Raw genomic sequence first — 22,932 nt, 5'->3', positions numbered from 1 at the left:
GCTCATTTCTCCTGTCCCCCAAACATTTTCACGTATGCTTGTGCATGCACACAGGTAATGCATAAACTAATCCACACATAAATGATATCAACAATGGAGTTTTATCACAATTGTAGGCATGTTGTTATTGTCATTCGCCTGTTTACACTTGAAGGTCTTGAGATGAAACCGACAGTCATCTGCAGAACATCCACAGGTCTGTACAGCTTGATGTTGAAGGGTATCGGTGATAGCCAGACCTCCATTTTCAGTTCCTCGAGGAGCATACACTCCTATGGGATATGCTCCGTGGTTTACCTTGCATCCCCAGAGGAGCAAATTGAGGATGACACCAACACAAAGCACATAAAATATTAATCTTGCACCAAAACACAAGGCAAATACAAGAAAAGTATGTCAGTTTAGCATGCTGCTGTGGTTATGGTGGATAAATAATGGCTTAAACCAAATTTTAAATCTAGATAATTTACACTTAACATGTTTTACAAATATGATTATTAGTCAATAATACATTCTCTCCGACTCATCAAGAACATTATATGATTCATCATTTCACTCTTGGATAATGCACTTTATTACCTTATTTCAAATGCTTTTGGTCAGTGGTGAATAATGCAGGTTTAGCCACAAACAGCAAGTAGATGATAAGAAAAACTACAAACCTGAAGTTGTGTTTAAGCTTTCATCAAGTTGTATCTTGCAAGCCTATTGTGTACTTGTTCAAAGGTAGATGTCAAAACCACTTAAAAGCAAGTTTTCATTATGCCTCCTTTGGCAGTATTGTCAGATTACAGCAAAGCAAAGATATCAAACAATTTTTAAAATAACAATGCTCCTCCAGTCCCTATCATACACCTTAAGTAAAGTCAATATAAAGGTTGGTTTGTCTGGCAGGAACATGTGGAAACACCTGTGGTGATTCTCCATTATTTGGTGATGGAATAAAAAAGGGGAAAAAATACCTAGAAAAAAGATTAGACTGTCAGTCTGATGAAGATATGCATATGCCTCAAGATAAGACTTGAATTCAGGCAGCTGCTATGAGAGAATACTTTGCCACTACACTGCCATACCACCCACTGATCCTTTGGAGAACACCCACCTGCTATCACATGTATATAAATGGTGGAAACTGCTTCTGGTGAAGTAAAAATTCACAATGTGAATAACTCATCTAATGAAAGGTACAAAATAATTAAGTGAAATGTGAAACAATAACATAGGAATTCCACATCTAAAGACTAATACACATTATTTTAAAACGACTGGATTCGATTCATCATAAGCTGAAGTCTATCAATATCTCCGTGAATTGAGTGAATACAAGTTCTGTTCATTAAATAAAATACTTTGAATACAAATTGTCTGTTCTTTGAAAAGATGCCAAATCCTCCAATTGTGTGATGTTGCAAGAGTAGACTCTGTTGTGCCAACATTCATTATGTATTACAAAACTCTTAGAGGCTGCATCCCTCATACATCATAATCCTGAATGTATGTCAATCCACCTGCTCTTCTAAAATATTAAGAAAAAACAAATACAGCACGTTCGCCAGCATTGGACTACAGTCCACTTTATGGTCACTGCCTGTTGATGAAACAGTGATCACCAATGCTGTCATGTGAAATCCCAAGGATAGGTGTAAATGGCATCTTCGATGAGGACATCAGCAATTTTTTAAACTTAGCTTTTAACTTAAATTTTCACAATTTTATTTTCAATGATTACATCTGTCCACAAGCAAACTAGATGATCACAAACAAAATTGTTTTCTGAGTACTGACTTGACCAGCAGGAAAATGTGATTAGCTTTAATTTCATCACACAAGATATCTGCAAATGAAGTGTAAAGGTATCACCACTAGATTTTGTGAATGGGCCTCCCAATGAAATATCAGCTTAACACCATTAAGCGGAAATATCAGCCTGGAATGCTTAAAAAATTAGAACCATTGCTTCTTAATTTGATGTGGCTTGCTCAAGATTATGCCAAAACACTGATATTCATATGTACAATATTGGTCCTACAGGGGAAGTGCATTATATTTTTAGCACAGCAGGAAGCACAAAAAAAAAACCCTACCACCAAAATGATCCGTCAAAAGTGTCAACAGCCTTCATATGTTCAAGTCTCTGGACTGAAAGTTCACTAGGAGAACATAGATAAATAACTTTTTCGCTGTCTTTGCATTGCATTTTCTTGAAGCCAGGTGCACCTTTAGTTTGTGGCAAGTTGGCAGCAGTGAAAACAACAATCTAATGTACAGTTTAAAAAAAATTGCCAACAGCTATTTGCAAGAACATTTGAGTTCAAAAGTCATTGCAATGAAAACAAAATCGATAGAAGTGCAAATAAAAGCTGTACATCTGATTCATGTTATCCAATCATTTCTCTCAAAGGTGCATATGGCTCGAAACTATATTTTAAGTCAGAACAAATGTTATCTCTCTGTTAGTGTTACAATCTTATTAAAGTATCTTAATTCTATCTGAGGATGAGAATAGACCATAAGCTTGATATTACACAAGTGAAAGGAAACTTTCACTTTCTGTGTAGCAACAAATAGGTTAACTAATGGCACATTTCAACTATACTACAAATTATTTAACTTTTCTTGTCTTTCTGCAAGGTAAACATTAATGTAAGAACACAAATGCAAGAAAAAGCAGAAAACTGGATTCTGTAGCCATTCATTCCAAAAAAGAAGAATGTACAATAAATGCTCAGGATAAATGTACATGACATGCTGTTGAACAAGCAGCACCACCTTGAGATTGTCTGGCATTTGATTTCCTAACAAGTGGTCTCACATTTACAAAACAACATTTTTATAACAAGTTTATAACACAGGGACTCATGCACTCCTGTTTAACATCCAACCAACAGGAAAGTTACATGATCTAAAGCTCATTTTCCTCCATTTTAATTATTTATTTATAAAGGTACCTTAAGGACCTATATTTTTCAGCTCAACCATTAGCATTAGGCAACAAGATTTCCCCAGAACAGATATACTGGACATATCTTGCTTTTTTGCTTGGCTGACTACTGATCGAAGTACCTACAACTATAACCTGTAACAGGATCTGCATTTGATTTGTTAGCAATATGCATTAATAACAAAACTTTAATGATTCATTCTCAATCTCTTCAGAAACGGACAGATGCACCTGCATGGTCAAGCAAATGGCAGTTCACCATACTTCGAGTGGGGATCTACTAGTGCAGTGAGCCTTTAATTACAAAACATTAGCTCTAACCACAATAATTATCATGAAGAGAATCAGGAAAGAGTCTAACAAAAAAAAAATTAAGCTAATCTACTGACAGACAGAAAATGGGCAAACTATGAGAATAAACTGCAATTAAAAACTGACGACTATGCTTTCTCTTCTCTATCATGTACCACAGACCCAGACTGATGAGCTTTTTCTTTAGTACAAAACTTCCGTTTGTTTACTAATCACATCTTTCATTCCAAGATCACTTGTCATTAGGCCCTTTTTCAGAAAAATATCTTCCTGCATCGCCATTAATATCCATTTTACAAAGAAAAAGAGAAGGCCAGCTATGTCTGATCCATCAGAGTGGCCGCTTTCGTTGGAAAGTGTTTTTCATATAAAATGCGTTGTAAATACAATTTCCTTCTTATTCTTTTTATAATTGATTAATACAGAGCTAACTGGCACTGCTGGTGAATCCTGGATTTTGTTTTGCCTTCTTAACACTGCACAACCACTTAATGATACGTGCATTTCGCTCAACAACAGAGGTCTGCTGCTGGTTGCGCTCAAACGCTTCAGCATCAGAAATCTCCTTTTCGCTGCGCGACAAAGCACTACATATACTGCGAGCATCATGAGAGTCTAAAGAGCTGACACTTTCAAAGATATCCAGCTCTGAGGCAGCACGTCGCTGCTGCAGCTGAAGCATTGGATCCAAAATGTCTTTTTCCATCCCCATTTCATTAAAGAACTTCTCCAAGTTGGCGCTGGCACTAGCCCGTGATGTTCTGGAGGTCCTGCTGGTCTCCGAGGACACATCTGAGCCTGCCCGTGAGTGATGGCAGGAAATGTCTGAGAACGACCTGGGCACAGGATAATTGCTGCCACTGCAGCCTGCCTCTCCCAGCTGTAGTGAGCCCCTAGGTCCAGTCCCAATGGGTGGCGAGTCAATGCCACTGAAACCTATAAAGGTGCCCCTGTTGCCACGAGCATCCAAGCAGTCTGACACAGAAAGTTCTCCCACCTGGTCAACCTCCCCACCTGTGGGGTTGGTAGGCGTCTTGTCCGAGCTTTCTTCGGACATGATGCAAGCGGCTTTCTGGCTGGTGGTGAGGACGCTGATGGTGTTTCCCTTTGAAGTGGTCTGAGAGGGGATGGCTGTGCTGGAGCTTAGATTGATGTAGACTGGTTTGGCGGTGTACACAGCAGGTGGTGGTGGCCGCTCAGGTTTAGTGGCAGTGGAGCCTGTTTCTGGTGGCATGGGATCCGGCCTGCTGCATGGAGTAAAAACGATCTTTCTCTCATCTTCTCTGTCCGCTGTACTATTGATTTTCTGCTGCCTGTCTCTAGTGCCTGCGACTCCTGCTGCTGCTGGCGTGGCGGTGGAAGCTGTTGTCTCGCTGGCACTTTCTTGCCTGCCAGAGCATGCAGTCTGCACAGGTTGGCACTCCTGGCTTGTAGTTCTTTCCTCTTCTCCACTTATTTCATCATCTTTTTCTTCCTGCAATTGTCTCAAAGTCGAGAGATCATACTCTGATTTGGATCTGGAGGAAAATTTCCCTTTAATCTGTGTTGGCCTGGAATAAAACAATAAAGGGACATTAATGGCACAGAATGTTGAATACTCTTGCCAGGAAAAATAGAGAAGTACAGCCTCAAGCTGATTTTTTTTTTTTGCATGTGTGTGTGCGTGCTAAAGGTGACACCTGAATGAAGGACACATCTTGCAGACAGCAAGAGGGAGGGAAAAAAGAACTGGTTTAACTAATATAAATCTGCAATGAGTACATCGTCATTAGGTAGACATACTGGTCACCTGTTTCTCTGCATCAGTTAAAAAGTTTTATCATCTCAGATATCTTGTGCCTACAGCAAATTTCTGAAATGCTTATGAACTGAACAATTTAAGAAATACTGAGTCACATTTTTGCCACATCCGACTCTGGCACCAATTCTACTGTGAACTAGAGTCAGAATATTCTGCGCATTCACCTTCACCTTTCCCATCTTCCCTACAAATACAAGAAAAAAAAAATGAAAAGAGCAAGAAACTTGAAACTCTAAAACAAAGAAAGATTGGAGGTTATTGAAAGACTAGCCTGCAGTATTCTCCATGATACATTATGTATGACCTTCAATTGTATTCTCTCTACTCCAAAATGTTGCAATCACCAATCAATAGTGACTAAATGCTTCAAAGGACAACAAATGGACAATAAACAGCTTTTTTTTACTATTCTTACAACAATTCTTTTTTTACCATTATGCACGGACACAATAACTTCTACATAGTATCTTATTAGCTATATGTATTCTTTTACGCTTAAGTGTCTCTTTCCTAACATACGTACTCTTTAACTGTGGTTCAGTGGTTCAATGTGTTTTGTACCATATGTTATTGTTAGCCAGTGCTTCGGATGTCATTTAATATAGCTGGCCAGAGCTGAGAGTGCGACTTGTTTTTGTTGTGATGCTGCACAATATTGTTGTTGTTATTAATGTCATTGTCCCTTCTTTCTTTTAACTATCATTTCTGCAACATTTCTAGTCTGTCCTGCGATTTACATGTCCCTGTTTGTGTTGCCATCAGGTGGCTTGTTGCTATATATTACTGAACTGTAATCAATTGACTAGATGAAGATGTCAGCTGCCGTCATGAGGGCAATGGCGCTTGAAAAAAGAGGATCAATAAATCTTTTGAGGAAAGGGGGTTGGCGACTGATCAATTACTCCCTCCCACACACATTCCTTGAGGTTTAGTGATATCCACGTTAGCTTTATGGTTAGTATGAGATGTGCTAGATGTTAGTAAGACAATGGTATGCGACAGACGAGATCACGCACTTTTTTAAGTAGGGGAGTGGACGGTGATGGTGGTGGTATTGGTGGTGGTGGGGAGGGGCTGGCAACCTAAACTCTTCAGCGGTTTGTTTTAATCTCTTTTTGCATATCCTACCTAATGTTCCACAGCAATCATCCATATTACAGCCTCACAGAAGAATTGGTGAGGGTGGTATTAAATTTTCAGTGTGTAGTTCACACACTTCGTTCCTTTTCTATCCCCACTTCAATCTCCAAACACACTTGGTTTTTCCCTTCTCTGCCGACAGGGCTTCCGCTTTTATGAAGGTTTTATTCCTTCTCTCCAAATGACGGCTGTTACCTAATACACTGGCTACACAGCAATGTCGCTCGCTACCGGCCAGCGATACAAATAGCGATACGTGTATTGTAATTCATTCTAACTGTGCACCTAGTGCCAGGCTCTCGGTATTTAGTAGCAAACTAGTTGGCGGTGAGGCATGTCCAGATGGTTTCATGTCGCCCACATTGTCTCAAGACCTTTTTGCACGACACTAGCGATGAAGATGGCGGCGGCGGAGACAGCAAGAGGCAAGATATCGATCACAGCTTGTTTGTTGATTGGATTGTTACTGTCTTTAGAACATCATTATCTCAGCTGCAGACATCTAGCATCTGGTGTGGATCTTTGACAATCACAGCTGTCGGCTTGTTGCTGCTTGAGTATATAAAATCTCAAAGGTCATACCATTTGAACGGTAAACCTCATGCAAACCTCGAAAATGATTTCCTCGTTTACAGATGGACGATTCGTGTTTCAAATTTTTTTTATTATTATTATCGCTACTATATATGAGCACTGATAATATAATAATTTAATGAACAGTAAATCCATATCAAGCATTCATAAGTATTCCTGTCCCAATCTTCGCCACCACCATTAAAATTTCAGTTTTATGTTTATCTACCATCATAATCTCGCATTTCCTCTCTCTTGTCTTCTCATTCTTTCCCAGAAATTGCCCTCATTATCTCCGGCATCATGTCATTATTTATCTTCCCATCGGTGTCATGTTCTACAATTACAAGTTAATCCCTCCAATAAATGTCCAGTACACCACATGTATTTGACTGGATGGATGGTGTGCCACCGCCCCACTGGCCATGCGCGTCGAAGGTGAGAATAAACTTCTAAAAAAAATACTTACAAAGGAAAAATAAAAGCCTACCAAATACAACTACTTCTGTCACTGAAGAATTTTTTTTTTCAAAACGTTGCCATTTCTAATTCCTTTAAGAGGATTTCCACATGATAAAACTACAGCAACGCAATCACTAAAAATAACCAACAGCCCAAAGCTTACTCATCCCACAATGCCAACACCGTTCTAGTTCTTCTTCCTTCATCCTTCTTTCCTTCCTAAAACTGCTCACAATGACTCGAACCCTCCCGGAAGAGACTCCCCAGGGTCAGTGTAGCGGCGGACCTCGGGTGAGCAAACGTAAGGAAGTCTATGTCAACGCAGCCTCTGTCAGTGGAGAAGCATGGGAGGTGGGAGGGGTGGAAGAAGAGATGATCTATCACCGAATTAGCCAAACATCTCTCTTGCACTCTGGCACGCAGCAGCATTAGCACCAGTCGCAGGCACCTCCAGGCTTTGGCTCCTGTTGTGTGCAGCGCAGTCTTTGGTCTGGGGCCTGGTCGCAAACACGGAAGGCTGTCTGCCTTGATTAATGAAGGAACAAACTAAGCCGTTGCCACCAGCAGGTACCGGTCCTGGTCTACTTACATGGGTGTATTTTACCAGGCACACTCTACCCCACCACAACCCCGCTTCTTGGGATTTCATGCGCGGCAAAAAAAAAAAATCAGCAAGCCCGAAGACTGGAGGAAAAGAATAATCCAGCCCAAAGGCGGTTTCGAACGCGCATTTCTCGCCTGTCAAGAAGCTTTGACTTCAACATCGTGAGCCAATGGTAAAGTCTGCAAACGAACGTGCATTATCACATTGAATTCAACACAAAATCACCAATTCGAATGGAAAACCAAATTTATGAAGCAATATATCCGACACAACTACTAAATTAGTTCAAATCAGTTTATCCTGTTGTAAAACATTTGCATTTTTATCAACGTGTCACTGCCACCGTGCGAACGCTATGCCAGTATATATATATATGTGAAGGATGGGGGAGATGACTGCACCAGTGGAGTTAATACCCTTGATCTCAGTCTCTCGCTATCACTCCCATTTAATTACAGCCAGCGAATGCCTGTCTCAGCAACTCCGCTTTTCACAAAAATTCCCCTTTCTTCCGCTCTGCGGCGCTTTTCATTTGTTTCATCATCGATTTGCAGGATTCTTCTTACTGGATGCCTTGTCTCGTCTTGCCATAACCTCACTAGCCTTGCTGCAAAATGGCAGACAGCGGGTACACTATGGGCTTGTCTGCTCCCTTGTCCCACGACAGCCTTTCCGAGGCGATGGAGTTTTATTGTCGGAGTAAATACATCTGGAGTTCATTGCGTCTGGCACCAGCACCAGCACCAGGCTGGCAAAGGTGTTCAAAGAGGCCGACATCTTTCACACTTCTGGGCAAGACAACAATAAAGTGGCACAGCCTGAGCTTATTAAATTCAGGACTTTGAATATTTCCTTGCAAAGAGATATCTGAATATTACTGAGTTTGTTAAGAAAAGCACTCAAACTTTCTCCCATCTGTAAGCAATCTCTGGATGCATTTAAAACGCTCAACTTTCCCAGTTCGAAAACAACTTTTCCCATTGTATTTGGCTGTCTCAAACGGTTACAACATCGTTTATGTGACTGTGCTTGACAAATGTTTACACAACAATCATTTACAAAATTCGGCAATGTTTAGTTAAGAAGGCCATAGAGCGGGTGGACAGAGGATGAGTCTCTAAAGGCCCCAAAGGAATAAATATGCACAAACTTTTTACATGATGGTTAAACAAAAGCGGTGCTAAACTTGGTTAACGTTTGTCCAAATTTATCCAGTGTGGAAGGGCCTTTAGAAACGACATAACAATCATCAAACCAGAAGCCAAACAAATGTCATAGACACTGACACGAAAATATGCATAATTCAAAAGTTATCCTGCCAGAGGACAAACATCAGTAAAATTCAAGATTCTTCAAATTATCTTTCGCAATGTGACAGCCCAGATCACCTGTCGTCTTTGTATACAAACATATCTGTCCTATAACCGGTGACTTGGTTCAGTGAACGAGCTCACTTGTCCTGAAACCCAACCGAGACCTGGCTCGGTGCAGCTTCTAGCAAGCAGGTCTGTCCTGAAACCTACCTGACACTCGGTTCAGTGAAAACTCCAGAAAGTATGTCTAGCAATTACCTGAGACTAGGTTCAAGGGGCGCATCAAGCTCCCGGGATGTGTCCAGGCCAATGGTGGACTTGACGTATTGCCGCCTGCTGGCCGCCAACAGCTCCACGGCGCTCTTGCGACGGTGGTCTGCACACAGAGAGAAGGGGTTAAGGGGTGATGGTGATGTTGCCAACAGTACTATAGCCAGAGATGTGCACCTTAGTGCCACTAAGTGTTTGAACTGCTCCAGGATCTCGTGCACCTTGAACATGGCGATTTCAGGTTGTAAAACTTGTATGAAACATTTCGGTGTACACTCGTGTGCCTGTCATGCTTTTTAACAACTCGTGCAAGGTAAGCGAGGACGGATGTGTATCGCTGTGACTGTCAAACCTGTGTTTGTAGGTGAGGACTGACATGCATTATCGAGAATGTCCCGCGTTTTGCGGCAGTCGTTGCACTCGTGCGAGGTTACAGACTGTCAACGACAGGCCGCTGACGTGCACGCGCATACTGCGTGCATTCTCCTCCGTCTGTAGAAGCTGCCAGCAAGGGAAGACTAGTCGTGCAGCCGTTAATGTAGCCAAGCATCCAATGTTCCGTCTCTGATACGGAAGTGACGTCAGTAACACGCACCGGAAGCCTGAGGGCTGCCCACTTGGCCATTTCTTACTAAACACCTGGCAAGACTGTTTAGTTTTCAGGTGTACGATGAAATACTTTAATTAAAAACACCGACCTCGGGGAAACAACTACGGGAGTACTAGTTATGATGCAGATTTAATTATGAATCGAAATAAAATAAAATGAAAACAGGCAGACGGAGGGGATCGGGTGATAATCCCCAGGTCCTCGTCTTGCGTACGGTCCACAGCTGCGGCTGCAGAGGGATTGGCAAGGGGAGGTAAAGGGAACCCTGGGTAGGGGTGGCTGTGCGTCCGGTTCATAATTACGACCCTTGAGGCTAAAACATAAACACCCGCTCGAAATCTGTTTAACTCTCGTTGCCATAATTTACACAGTTAGAGACTGCAAACTGTGATAGCGATCAACGTGATATCAAGTGTTAATATGTTGATGCTTAACTGACAGAAATAAAACTAAGTGATATATCTATTCATTTGTCGACATTCATCATTCTACATTCACCACTGCCCCCCTACCCCGCTCGACGAGGCACATACGAGCTCTTTATCTCACCCACCCCAACCTCCACTCCGCCCTACTCAGCCTCGGGTGAGCATCCGGTTCCACTTACACCAGTGAACGTGAACAAGAGATGCGCACTGACTGCGCTTGCCTCGATATCTGTGCATGGAGGATCTCAAAGAAAGCCCACAGCCCCTGTCAGCCAGTTTTTGTGTGTGTGGCAGTGTGATCTTTCGTCGATAGAACAGTTCATGCACGCTGGTGCTGGCTACAAGACCAGGTGAGCACAGGGTGATCAATCATTAAAGACCCGAAAAGGGGTAGAAGTCGTTACAAGTTGTGTCCGCTGATGATGTACCCGACACACAAATATTGTCCATTGTAAATCATTGAGTTTTTTCTGTGAGCTTTTATGGTTATACCCGGCTTTCTGCGTATTATAAGCAAAACTCAAGACAGACAAAATTCCTGTAGCTCTGTGAAGTTAATGTGAAATGCCAGGTGGCTCTTTTGCCGGATGACAGTCATAGACCAAGATGTGGATGAAAAAGATGTATACAGTCAATGGAATGGAGCAGAACAGATAAATAATCAAAAAGGTAAATAATGGTCAGAAGAATATCCTGATGATCACAAAGCAGAAATTGCAGTACAATGTTGAAAAATTCACTGTTTGGCACTGATGTAAAGTCTATTCCAGAGAAGTCTAGTTAAAATGAAGAAACAGAGATGGCGTTAACGAGTTGATATCATAATAATAAAAGGCTACAAGCAAGTAACAAACAGTCAAACATAATGCCGATGACCCCTCAAAAAAAGTCCAGACTGGTACAACAGGTGCTACAAACACCAATCCAAGAAATCCAAGAAAAAGAAAATGCTAAAAGCTGGCCCTCTCAAGCCTGTCAGGCGAGGAAACATCCCTCAGAGAATACTAAAATTTCTTAGTAAAGCACAAGTGATAATCCATAATATGAACAAGCATACAAAGCAGGGTATGTTGTATAAAGTTTTTTCCCGGGGCTGGGCCACCAAGCAGCACTGAATCCTGATGTAATTTAATTTAACCTCCCGGACGTGTGGTTTGCGCCTGGCAGGTGTTCTGTTTTCAATTAAACATTAATAACTTGCATCAGCAGCAAAACATCACGAAGCCCCAGTAACTCGTTCCCCACCTCCCTCATTCTCTACACACTCCCCCCACGGTTCCAGTTTTGACAAGCAAGGCGAACATTAACCTCAGTAAAGCCATACCTTACAGAGCAGACTTCATGTTGGGTCTCCACGTAGACCACGAAGCCATCACTTGACAACCACAGACGGGTACAACCTGCCGAGTCACCCACAGGCACAGGTGCAGGAAGGAAGAAGTAACTACGGCAACAGCAGGAGGGACCGTCTACGGTCTGGTCTTTCGTCCAGCTGCAGCCGCTCCACCCTGTAGTGTCGCTGACGGGTGGGCGACGGTTGCTGAACAACAATGTTGGAACTAGCAGATCATCAACAAAGCAACCTTCTCGATGCCAGGCTTTGGGAGGGAGAGTGGGCAGATAGAAACCGGTTGACGGGGGGAGAGGGGATCGTCTTAAACACAGGGTGAGTTAAATCCACTCCGCACAGCCGCAGTCGGTGTAGGTCCTGCAAACGCCGACATCATGGATTTGTTCTGGGGAAACACCTCATACAGATGAGAGAGACTTTATCGTGTCTGTGGGTGAGCAATGCGCGGTTCCTGTCGGTCGCAGACACCACGAGGTACCCGGGTGTGTGGAGGCACCTACAGTTTCAAGTCAGACGGGGAATGATGCCGATTCTCTCTCTCCTCCCGAAAGCCGGCATCAGCGAGGTCTGACACGCGCGGGCCCTGAAAGTGAGCCACCAAATCGAAGGGAACAGCCCGCAGACAACCCCACGTTGCGAGACAGAGAAGGAGGACCGAGAGAGAGAGAAAAAAATTGCTCCACGCGCGCGTGCGTAGGGTGAAAAGGTCGAGTCTGCACGCGCTAGACAATGGTGGTGGCGAAAGGACTGGAGAGCGCAGGGAAGAGAGAACGGGAGGCAGGCATGGTGGGGTTGGGGGAATCGGAGACCGGGAAGTGGGGAATTACAGACCTGATAGCACTTCCGATTGCGATAAGAGATAACCTGCTGCCGGGAGAGCGCCCAGCCGTTATCCAGAGAAGGCAATATCTGCTCGACCGGTTGTTTTGGCTAAAAACCATCAGTCAGAGTGCAAGACTGAAAACTGAACTTAAATATCTACCTCTCACTACCCAATCGTGAGATTATTGGAGTCAGGATTAAATTTGGTTTAGAAGATTAAAAAGTAAGTAGCTTACTGCTTACAGAACTGTAATCGTGTGTAAATACTTCCAATGTGACTTGGGCTTCGTGCGTGTAATTTGTGTAGGACCCTCCAGAGAACACACAGCTTGGTATGATCCCAGATGAATGCAGGATCGGGTGTTTGTATGGGTATGTGCACAGGCTTCCACTGCTCGTGTAAAGGCCTCTCTCTCTCTCACTTACACAACACAGAAAGAGAGCGAGGGGAGCGAATGTTGCTATCCACCTCATGTTCCCAAACAAAAGCCACGACCACCTAATGTTCCACCCAAAAATGGAAGGTGAGATTTCATGATCCTGGTCACAAACATATCTTAATGTCAAGATTATATTATATTAATCACAGATATAATCATTAAGATGGTAACAAGTGAGATTCATTCATAGGATATTAGGTTCAAAGGTAACACTGGTGAGCATGGCTGTCTGCATGGGCAAAGCACAAGACCAACTTAGGATAGTGGGTGGATGAACTGTAAGTAACGGACACGATTGCCAGAGCGGTTATAAGACAGATAACTGAACAGGAACATTAGAACTGGAGAACAGTAGGCGAGAGTGCGAGGAGTGTATAATCTTCATACTTTGTAAGATTTGACAACACTGAGACTGATCGTGTGGAGTGCCCCGGATGTAAACATCGCATATATCGTTTAGATATCTGTCGCCTTTAGAACGCTGTGTTGAGGCGAGTTGTTTACCAATAAGTATTTGTGTTGTAGTCTGTAAAGAGCCACTCGATACGAAATGAACATGATGTGGGCAGCCTCAGGCCATTGTTTTGTTGTGTGTTGAAAGAACGAGCGTTTGTCTGTGCGAGGGTGGTGTTGAACCATCCCTGCCATCACATATATATTTTCCCGGATTCTCATGCCTCTCGCTATGTATGTATGTTACCTTTCCCTTATTTTTGCTATGTCACTGTAAACATCTTTTCAATCATAAAAGGTGGGGGGGGGTAAAGGAAATGGCTCTCTCAATGGGTTCAAATAAATTTTGTTTAAGCTCATGTCAAGTTCTCCTACATTTTAGGAAGTCTGACACTGGCAGCATCAAATCAACATTCAGTGTTTGCTTTTAATGATGGGCGGCAATCGCTCTATCAGCCGTTGTGTGCTCATTTCCATGATCAAATGTTTTCACAAAAGGCCTGTCGCAGAACATACTTTTTGTCATCATTACTTGGCGCTCTCTGCTCTCCTCACGGACCTAAAATATCAAGCCAGGTCGAGGCCACCAGAAACCCTTCACAAAATACACAAAGCAGAAAAAGAAATTTAAGAAAATGTTATATTTGAGCACCAAAGGAAAGTCTACTTCCCACAGAAAAAAAAAATCAGGAGTGAGCGGAAAAAATGATGGCCGAACACCAGCATGAGCTTCATCTGATGAAGCAGTATATACTGTATACTGGCCTCGCAACGGTTATTCTCTGTGCCAATACTTTTTGTGATAAGAACAGTTCCAAACAGTTGTTAGCAGCAGAAGTAAGTAGAAGAAAGGCGGTGGTATCATGGATGTATAGAGGTGGATTGCTGTCTGCCGAGACAAACGCTTAGCCTCTTGCGAAGTTCTCGGCGAGCCTAAACAATTGTGACTAAACCGGAAGCTGTGTATACACCAGCCTCTTTTTAGTAGTTAACAGGGAAAAAATGTCTGCCAGCAGTTCTGCAATACATGTTCCTGGTGGTGTAGTGTGCTGTAAAAGAGATCGAATGTCATAGTGAGGATCGCATAGTTCTTGGTTCACATCTCGTACAGCCATTATGAAGTAAAGGTAAATCGTTGCCCGTTGAGGGCTGGGGGTAGGGGAGAGAAAATTATAGGCTGGGGTCTTGTGTCTGTAATTATAAAGAAGGTGTCTAGAACCTGCGGATGCTGTTTTATGTCACTTGACTTAGGTCGTGTTTGCCACCTCTTCATGACTACTGTCCCAGGGGCAAAGCAATATCCGCGCCGTGACTACGTGAGACGAGAAGCCAGCTCTTGAGGTGTCCTGGGGCAGTGTCTTACCCTCGCTACATAGCAGTGACCCATGGATGTGACCGTGTACCGCTCCCTACCACAGTTCGGAAGGTGAAAGTAATTCCTGTCAGATAACCACCACCGCCACCACCACCATATGTAATGTGTAAGCAGGCTTCACATCCAAACAGAGTAACTGAGATTCGAACCCACGATCTTCAAGACTTGTCGTATTGGTGACAAGCGTTTTACCACCGCGCTACCGGACCGCCCATAAGGTTGAGAAGTGGGAAAGCCACCACCTGAAGGTTCTTCAAGAGGCTATTTGCGGCCACTGACCGCTTCATCGAGTTTGTTGGCAGCACCAGGTTCCCCTGGCCTGGGAAAAGCACTGCAAGCAGAATACATTAGTGTCGCAAACAATATTGATAGTCTGCCACTTCCCCGCTGCCCACCAACCCCTCTCCTCCCCTGCGTAGCTCCGTGAATGCGCCTTTAAAAAAATGCAGTTCGCTACAGGTAATTATTTTACAACCCTTTGTTGTAAAATTACGATACACAGGAAATTTACAACCCACGACATTTTTTTCCCTTCACCTTTGATTACAACTGATAAGACGAGAGAAGAGTTTCCGCTTCTAGAAAAATCGTCAACAAGCTGGTCTGGTCTTTCTAGTTCTCCCTCTGGCAGTCAGACTGACTCACAGCTTTTTGGCTGATATTAGTCATGAGTTTACTGAGATGATAGGGTGGTAGGTATGAGATGCCCATGAAACCTAGTCTGACAGATTATGAAGTCAACGTTGTTTTGTTTTGTGTGTGTGCGCGCGTGCGTGTGTAAGTGTGGCGGTGGTGTCGTCTTCGTTGGTCGGCTGACTCGATGGAGAAGTATTTCCACCCAGCGATGATTTCGCACTTTCGGGTCAACCCGGACATACTTTGCAGGTGACACGAGACGAAATCCGAATTTTAAGACTTCATATTCTCACTGTGTTTGTGACCGCGCTTGCACTTGTTTTACCGGACTGTTGCGGCAATAAATCGTCTCCATTTAAACGGGTTCATCTCGACTACAACCAGGGAAGTAATGGCTGGTACCCAGTGCATGTGCTTAGCGATCCCATCACTAAAAACCCTCGACTGCCACCACTCAAATTAAAACTGATAACGACTCTCTGCAACAAACAGTAAGCCATTCACCAGTGGAACTACATTGTCTTTTTTAAATTTCATCGACCGTCGTCAGGGCAATATAAATAAATCCCTGGTAAACAGTAACTAAGCCCGCCCGACACAAACCCATCGGCTATGATGCTAATATGCAAACCTAACTCCGAAAAAAATACTGTCAAAGCCATGTTTTGCTCGTCTGTCTGGAGCAACACGTGTTGTTAGTCCTTACATTCGAAGAAAGATGGAAGAATTTTGCTCCAACCCTGGACCTAGGATACCCCTGCACGTGTTACATTACAGAGTGAAATCAATGAATTAAGTGCAACATCAAAACTGACAGAACACATTCCATCTCTCTCATAGGCCATCCATCAATCTGCAAATGGAATGTGAGCGACCTCTCCCTGTCGGTAATCTACACATGAACTATGACCTACAGGACCTGGGCTAACGACTCCTGCCAGGTGTCATCGCTGACAACACAGAGGGCGAGGCCAACAGAAAGTTGTTATCACTAATAAACCGTTTTCAGTACACGCTTCCTGCAGTTTGCCCCAACTGGACTGAAGTCGGATCTGGCTGTCATCTGTCGTGGCTGGCTCTGACAAAGCCACTTACGAACAACCAGTATTTGTTTATTCCGGACATCCATCGTGTCAGTTTAAAACAAACAGCTTCTTTCGAACTATTCTCGCATAACTGCTTCACAAACTTGATTGCACCTTTTCGGTTCTTTTGTGACGACGATGGTGATAATGATAATGATAATAATGCACATTAAACCAAAGCTATGTCAGACTGCAAAGGATGTTGTAGACGACCAGCCTTACAAACAGTCCTTTACACAAACAGTTTGGATCGGGTTTGCCAAGCAGCTGTGCACTCATCCTTGTCGGTGCCTAACACCATCGTCTACCGCCTTCAGGACAGGATTTTTTGAAATGCAACACCGGGGCTTACAAAGGACAAGGTAACTCCATTACAATAAGTTACCGACAAGAAACAGTATCCACTTCTGGTAGGAGATACAGCATTGCCACCAAGGAGCGAACGGTGGGTGGAGGGGTAAAGGAGCGAATGATGGGCGGAGGAGCGAGCAGGCAGTTGAAATGGAACTCAACCGTTGTCTAAAAACGGACCAAACCAGAGCATTCTGTCTTTAATCCACACTTTAAACAAGAAAAAAAAAAACAAAAACTGCAACACTATTTTCCGTAGATACAAGTGACAAGTGGTTTTCGACAGAGGTCTTTTAAAATGTGATGATTCATCCAAGCCCTGCAGCAGTTGCTGTTAAATGGTCCAACCCTTGCAGGACACTTGCAGTAGATGTGTACATCTCTTGCATGTCACCTTTAGAGTATGTGTGCGTGCATAGGCGCACGTGGTCAATAAGTCATCAAACATCGACAACAACTTATTGACATCGCACTAACCCCAACAATCAAGACGTCCGCCGCGAGTGTTTAAATGAATATCAAACTCTCTTCCTCTTTTCTAAAAACCTCGATAGCGCTACAACTACATTTATTTTTGTTTGGGTTTTTTTTTTTTTTTTTAATGCACGATGGGCTGGCGATAAAAATCCGAGGAAAGGCAGATACAGACAGCAGCGATGACGAATGTTCTCAACCTTCCTTGTAGCTGCCAACGTGGCGCTGCGATATTTGCTCTGGTGGGGAGGGGAGGCACACAGAAGTGGGATAGGGAGGATGGTGGTGAAAGGAGTTCTTTAAAAAAAAAATTAATAAACCAACAGAAAATAAGACAAGTACGGCTGCTTGCCAGCAGACGAAGCGTCTGAACGCGCGTTGGCAGAACTAAAGAGGTTTCATCGTTTTACAAGCGCGAACTTGCCCGAGCTCTTGAGTAAATACTTTATCCCAGCCCCTAATGGCTTCTAGGGGCTGGGTGCTAATCATGCTCTGGCTCGCCGTTGACGGCTACTGCTAGCGGCAGAGACATCGGAGTGCGTCAACCTGACACAGCCCAGGGTCACAGCCCATGAAGAGGACCTCTTCACACCATCCAACATATTGCCCTGTACTAAACATGCCAGCTGCTACTACTCCCCTCCACACACACACTTCTCTACCTCCCTCCCCCTTTATACTCCTGTCACTCTTGCTAAACACTTTGAGAGGTGATGTTACTAGACCAGAAGTGGTCTGCTGCAGATATTTAAAACGTGTTTTGAAAAATGAAGTATGAAGGCTGAGGCTTCGCTCCATTGGGAGACCTGGTGCAAACAGAATATACGGTACATATTTGCTACCTGAACACCAGGTTGAATAATCTGCTTTTGAAACATGTTGTTGCCGGATTTCGTGGCGTCACGCTCGGGTGAGAACGTCGATAACACCGACACCAGGTTGTTGTCAACGTGCACTGCCATACGCCGTCACTACGTGGCACTCACGTTGCCTGGCGTTCGCTGCCTTCTCCAGTTCATAAGACCATATCATATATACCCACGTTTCTTGTTGCACCTAGAAAGGTTTCGTTGACCTATCACATGCGGTGGTCTGAAAGGCGGTCATTCCAACTTTGGTAAAGAACACCATTTAATTGAGTTTTATCCAGTTCTGGAGAAACCAGATGTCCACTGAGTTGTAAGGGTTGATAGGAAATCTCATTTTTTATTTCCTGCGATCAATACTGTTTAGGTTCGCAGCACAAGCATCACTGAAAATAGCCGATGACTCCCTTACTCAAAAATAATTGTGAACATTAATTTTTGTCTTTCTGCATTTGCTTGAGGGTGTATCAGATGTCATGGTTAGACAAATAAATATTATAGGGGTGATCATGGAACCCGTACTATGGTGCTCTGCTATGATGGCTTGAGTGAATCTTTAATCACACCACCGTGCTCTGCTGTGATAGATTAGTGTGACTGTATCTGCACTATGGGCTCTGATGTGACAGATTATTCGACCCCACTCCTCTCATCCCCATTGTTCAGCTTATCCACTGCTCCCTTGTGGTGATCTAGAAACTACCTCATCTGTGCAGGTTTGGAGGTGGGTAGGGGTAAATGGGGTGCAAACTAGATGCTTTTCGAAACATTAGCTCTCACTGGTGATACACTGAAAATAAACGAAGCATCCAGCAAGATATTAGGACTTTTTAAGAAAACTACCGAAGGATGCCCATGAAACGTTCTTGTTGACTTGTGCTAGAATATTCCATATTACAAATCTTTTGAACTACACCTGTAAATCAATGTACTCCCTTGCAGTACAAAAAGTGGATGGGAGTAAAGAAAAGTAGATACAAAACTTTCACTCCTGGGCCTGCAGGAGCAATAGCAATGAATTTTAAGCCAAACTTTCAGAGGCTGCTGCACCTTAAATTCTTATCAGAGTTATTTCACTATGAGTGGTGCCAACTCCCAAAGATTTCAGCTCTTCAAATATAAACAGTTTAGTTGACACAGACTGACTTCCCTAAAACATCAGCAGCTTCATTTCTTATCTTATTTGTTTAATGACACTAGTTTTATGTACTTGTGATCATACAGGTGTGTACTCATGCCATATGCATGAATAACTGAATATGTTAAAGGTTGTTTAGGAAGGCATGCAGTTCCTGAATGTGTAGACTAGGTTAGAGGAAACTAGTCTCTGTTGATAGCACCAAAAATAAAATGGAACATTACACGGAGAAGTAGATGATAACAATTAGCAAGAAAACATAGAACCCTGACACATTACCCTACCAAACATTAAACCTAAAAAATCTGTACTGTTTGTTGAACTCGAAATTTCAAAACTAGTTTCTAGTCTTGCAGAGACAACTCATTTTCTGTGTTATCTTGTGATTTTGAGCAAGTTCATGAATTCCAACAAAGAAAAATCAATTAATACCAGTGTTTAAGGCAGGCATAAGGTAAAAGGAAAATTCAGCTAGGTCTTATTTACAAACATATATTTTTGTTTTTAGTATCACTTTGCAATGAGATATTTAATGTATGTGCCAGTGGCTATTATAAGTTCCTTTTCCATTAAAGTATTTCTGTACTTAAACATTAAATGCTCTCAATTTTTTTTATATTCTTATTGAGAAGAGTGTCTTTCTGGACCATTTCTTCTGTATTGTTCTGTTTCTACTTTTTGTCAATTTTACTTAATCATTCAGTCATAAAGCATATGACTGTAAAAACAGCATGCAAAATAAGCAATAGCATTATGAAAAGACACTGTGTACTACAAAATAACTTAATAAAATAACTTGACTCATTTACAATATTCAGAGAGCTAATAATTTAAAATAGGTGAAATATATAAACTATAAAGAAACAATGTAGTAGATTTTTTTAAATAAAAGCTTAAACTCAAGAATTATCTTCCTCTATCAACCAGAATTTAGCAGCCAGACGAGTGTCAGTGATTGCCTATTTTACACACACACACTCACTGTCACAATATGAGTGTCAGTACCCTAAAAGATAAGGGGCTTCCCAAATAGGATTCGTACCTGTACAGTTAATATACATGCACAACACGTTTCAAAGTGATAAAGCACACTCGCCCCTTTCCTTATTACAAACCTTCCTTGTTTTAACAGAGAAAAATGAATCACAGTAACACTGTTACAGAGATAATGGCTATCTACCACATCACCACTCACACTTCAAAATATATATATTGATATTAGAATGTACTTTTGACTTTTGAAAGAATCAGACCACTTATAACTAAACCCACCCAACTACTCAACAAAACAAAACAAAAATCTACCTACCAAACATGCGTGTGTTGGTGCGAGTTCTCAGGTACTCAGGACCTTTGTTTAGCAGACGGTCAGGCTGGTTCCGCATTGTACACGAGGTAACTAACAAAGCCATTGTCAACTGTCTTCTTCACCACTGACAGTAAAGACCAGATATATTATATCAACAATATTAGTGTCAGTAGATACACGTGTGACTGCGGTCCTGGTCTCTACCTGTCGCCGCTCCTACCTGGGCTCCATTTGTTTGGAGCACTCAGTGCTAATCCACTTGCGGCCTGTAGCGGAGGTAAAACTTCCAACAGCCGCGACAGTTTGAATGACGGGGGACACCATGGAGCAGACGCAGCAGACGGACTACAGACGATCGTCAACACACATGGCGACCCACTGATACGACACGCACATCCACAGGTCGGTGCACGGTCCCAATGTTTCAGTGGAAAACTTTCGCAAGTCAGTCGAGATTAGGCCCGAACCCAAGGCGGAAACCTCAAGCAACAAGTCCATGTTATGGTTGTGTGATGTTACTATTTTTGTTTTCGACAGGTAAGAGTCATTATCACGTGACGCCTGACGCGCTGTCACGCCGGAAAATCCCGGCTACAGGTGTGAGAGGCTCCCCTCCGCTTAGAAACTTTTACACTCGCTAATCTGTTATTAATTAGTCCTGTTTACAGTAAGTATACTTCACTGGGAGCTACATCATAAACCACAGCGATAGATTGATTTTATTTTTTAAAATTAAATTTTAAACTTCGCCGATTAAGTAAGTTATGTATATGTCGGGATAATCCCATCCTCATGCTTGTTCGTGCATGGGTACCTTTGGAAGGATAGGAAGGGATGACAGACCTGCTGACCCACAAAACTGCGCTTCAAGTATTCAATATTCCCACAGAATATCTTTTCCCGGCATCATTTAGCTCTTTATCAACAATTTTCCTGCTCGTTCTGGATGGATGGAGGCTGTATATAAAACCCGTGTTTTGTGGATGCAATAAACAACGACTGTTTGCTTGCCTGATGCCCCGGCCACAACCATTTGAAGCAATGATGCACCATTAGAATCAAATGGTCTGCGCATTGCTTGAATTCGAATATGCCGATAGCATTGGATTGTTTATCTCTGGCGAGAGAAACACCAACAAGCAGCACAGACGTGACCCCACCCGCAAGTCAGACAGGTTAAGACAGACATCACACTGAATCCGAAGCCGATCGGTAGAGTCGGAAGAACCCCATTAGGACTCCGGCCAAAGATAGGAAGTAAAATTCAAGACTTGCTAGAAAAGGATATCATCGAACCTGTACTCACACCTGCAGAATAGGTGGGCCCAGTTGTCATAGTACCGAAAGCCAACAACATCAGAATGTGTGTGGATATGTGTGGTACTAAAGAAAGACACCTCGTTCCGACAGTCGACGAGCTCGTGCAAGACATGGCGGGGAGCAACTATTCTCTAACCTCGATCTTGGGATGGGTATCACTAATCAGAGTTGTATTCGGATTCCAGAAACATTGCCAAGTTTGTGTCCCACTATAAGAGACTGGTAATGGGAATAAGCGCTGCGACAGAAATGTATCAGAATGAAATACAACAGGTAACACAAGGTAACAACCAACATTTCTGAGGACACCATTGTTCACGCGCCGACACCCGAGTAACACGACAGACGGTTGAGGCTGGCACTCCAGCGACTGCATGACGCAGGTCGGAACTTTATGACCCCCCAAAAAATTTCTCTGTCATAAATTACACGCAAATGGCATCGATCCCAAGAAAGATAAAGCGGAAGACATTTTAAACGCGAGCGAGCGACTGCGAGTGAAGTGAGAATTGAGGCCTGATAAATTACTGTTCCAGATTTATCCATAGCTACACAAACCTCGAAGATTCGTTGCATAACTAACACACACACACAAAAAAAAAAAAAAAAAAAAAAATCAGCATTTTATGTTTTGCCGGGATCAGAAAGAGGCTTTCCAGTCATCAAAGAAAGCCTTGGCCAGGACAGAGACATTGGGATATTACGACCAAAAGTGAACACCCAAATTATTACAGATGTGCCTTCATCTGAAGTCGCTGGCATCACCAGACGACCGCAGGCAGATGGCCCAAGAGTTAGTGATGCCAGTCGTAGCCTGACAGCTGTGGTGAACTAATATTCACAGACAGAGAAAGAGGC

At 42.9% G+C, this 22,932-nt stretch overlaps 1 protein-coding gene across 1 annotated transcript; it reads right to left on the bottom strand.

Annotated features, from left to right (window-relative positions):
* Window positions 1-82: 82 nt before the first annotated feature.
* LOC112573615 (protein FAM110C-like) lies at window positions 83-21,310 on the bottom strand. Its single transcript, XM_025254150.1, has 3 exons — window positions 20,755-21,310; window positions 9,405-9,522; window positions 83-4,803 (listed from the first exon to the last, which is right to left on the bottom strand). The coding sequence occupies exons 1-3, from the start codon at window positions 20,855-20,857 to the stop codon at window positions 3,681-3,683; spliced, it is 1,344 nt and encodes a 447-aa protein (XP_025109935.1). The 5' UTR covers window positions 20,858-21,310; the 3' UTR covers window positions 83-3,680.
* Window positions 21,311-22,932: the final 1,622 nt, after the last annotated feature.

This window comes from Pomacea canaliculata, linkage group LG10, assembly GCF_003073045.1.
Source record: "Pomacea canaliculata isolate SZHN2017 linkage group LG10, ASM307304v1, whole genome shotgun sequence".
In the NCBI taxonomy this organism is placed as follows: domain Eukaryota; kingdom Metazoa; phylum Mollusca; class Gastropoda; order Architaenioglossa; family Ampullariidae; genus Pomacea; species Pomacea canaliculata.
Note: the sequence above shows the minus strand (reverse complement) of the source record. Positions and strands in the feature narration are given on the sequence as shown.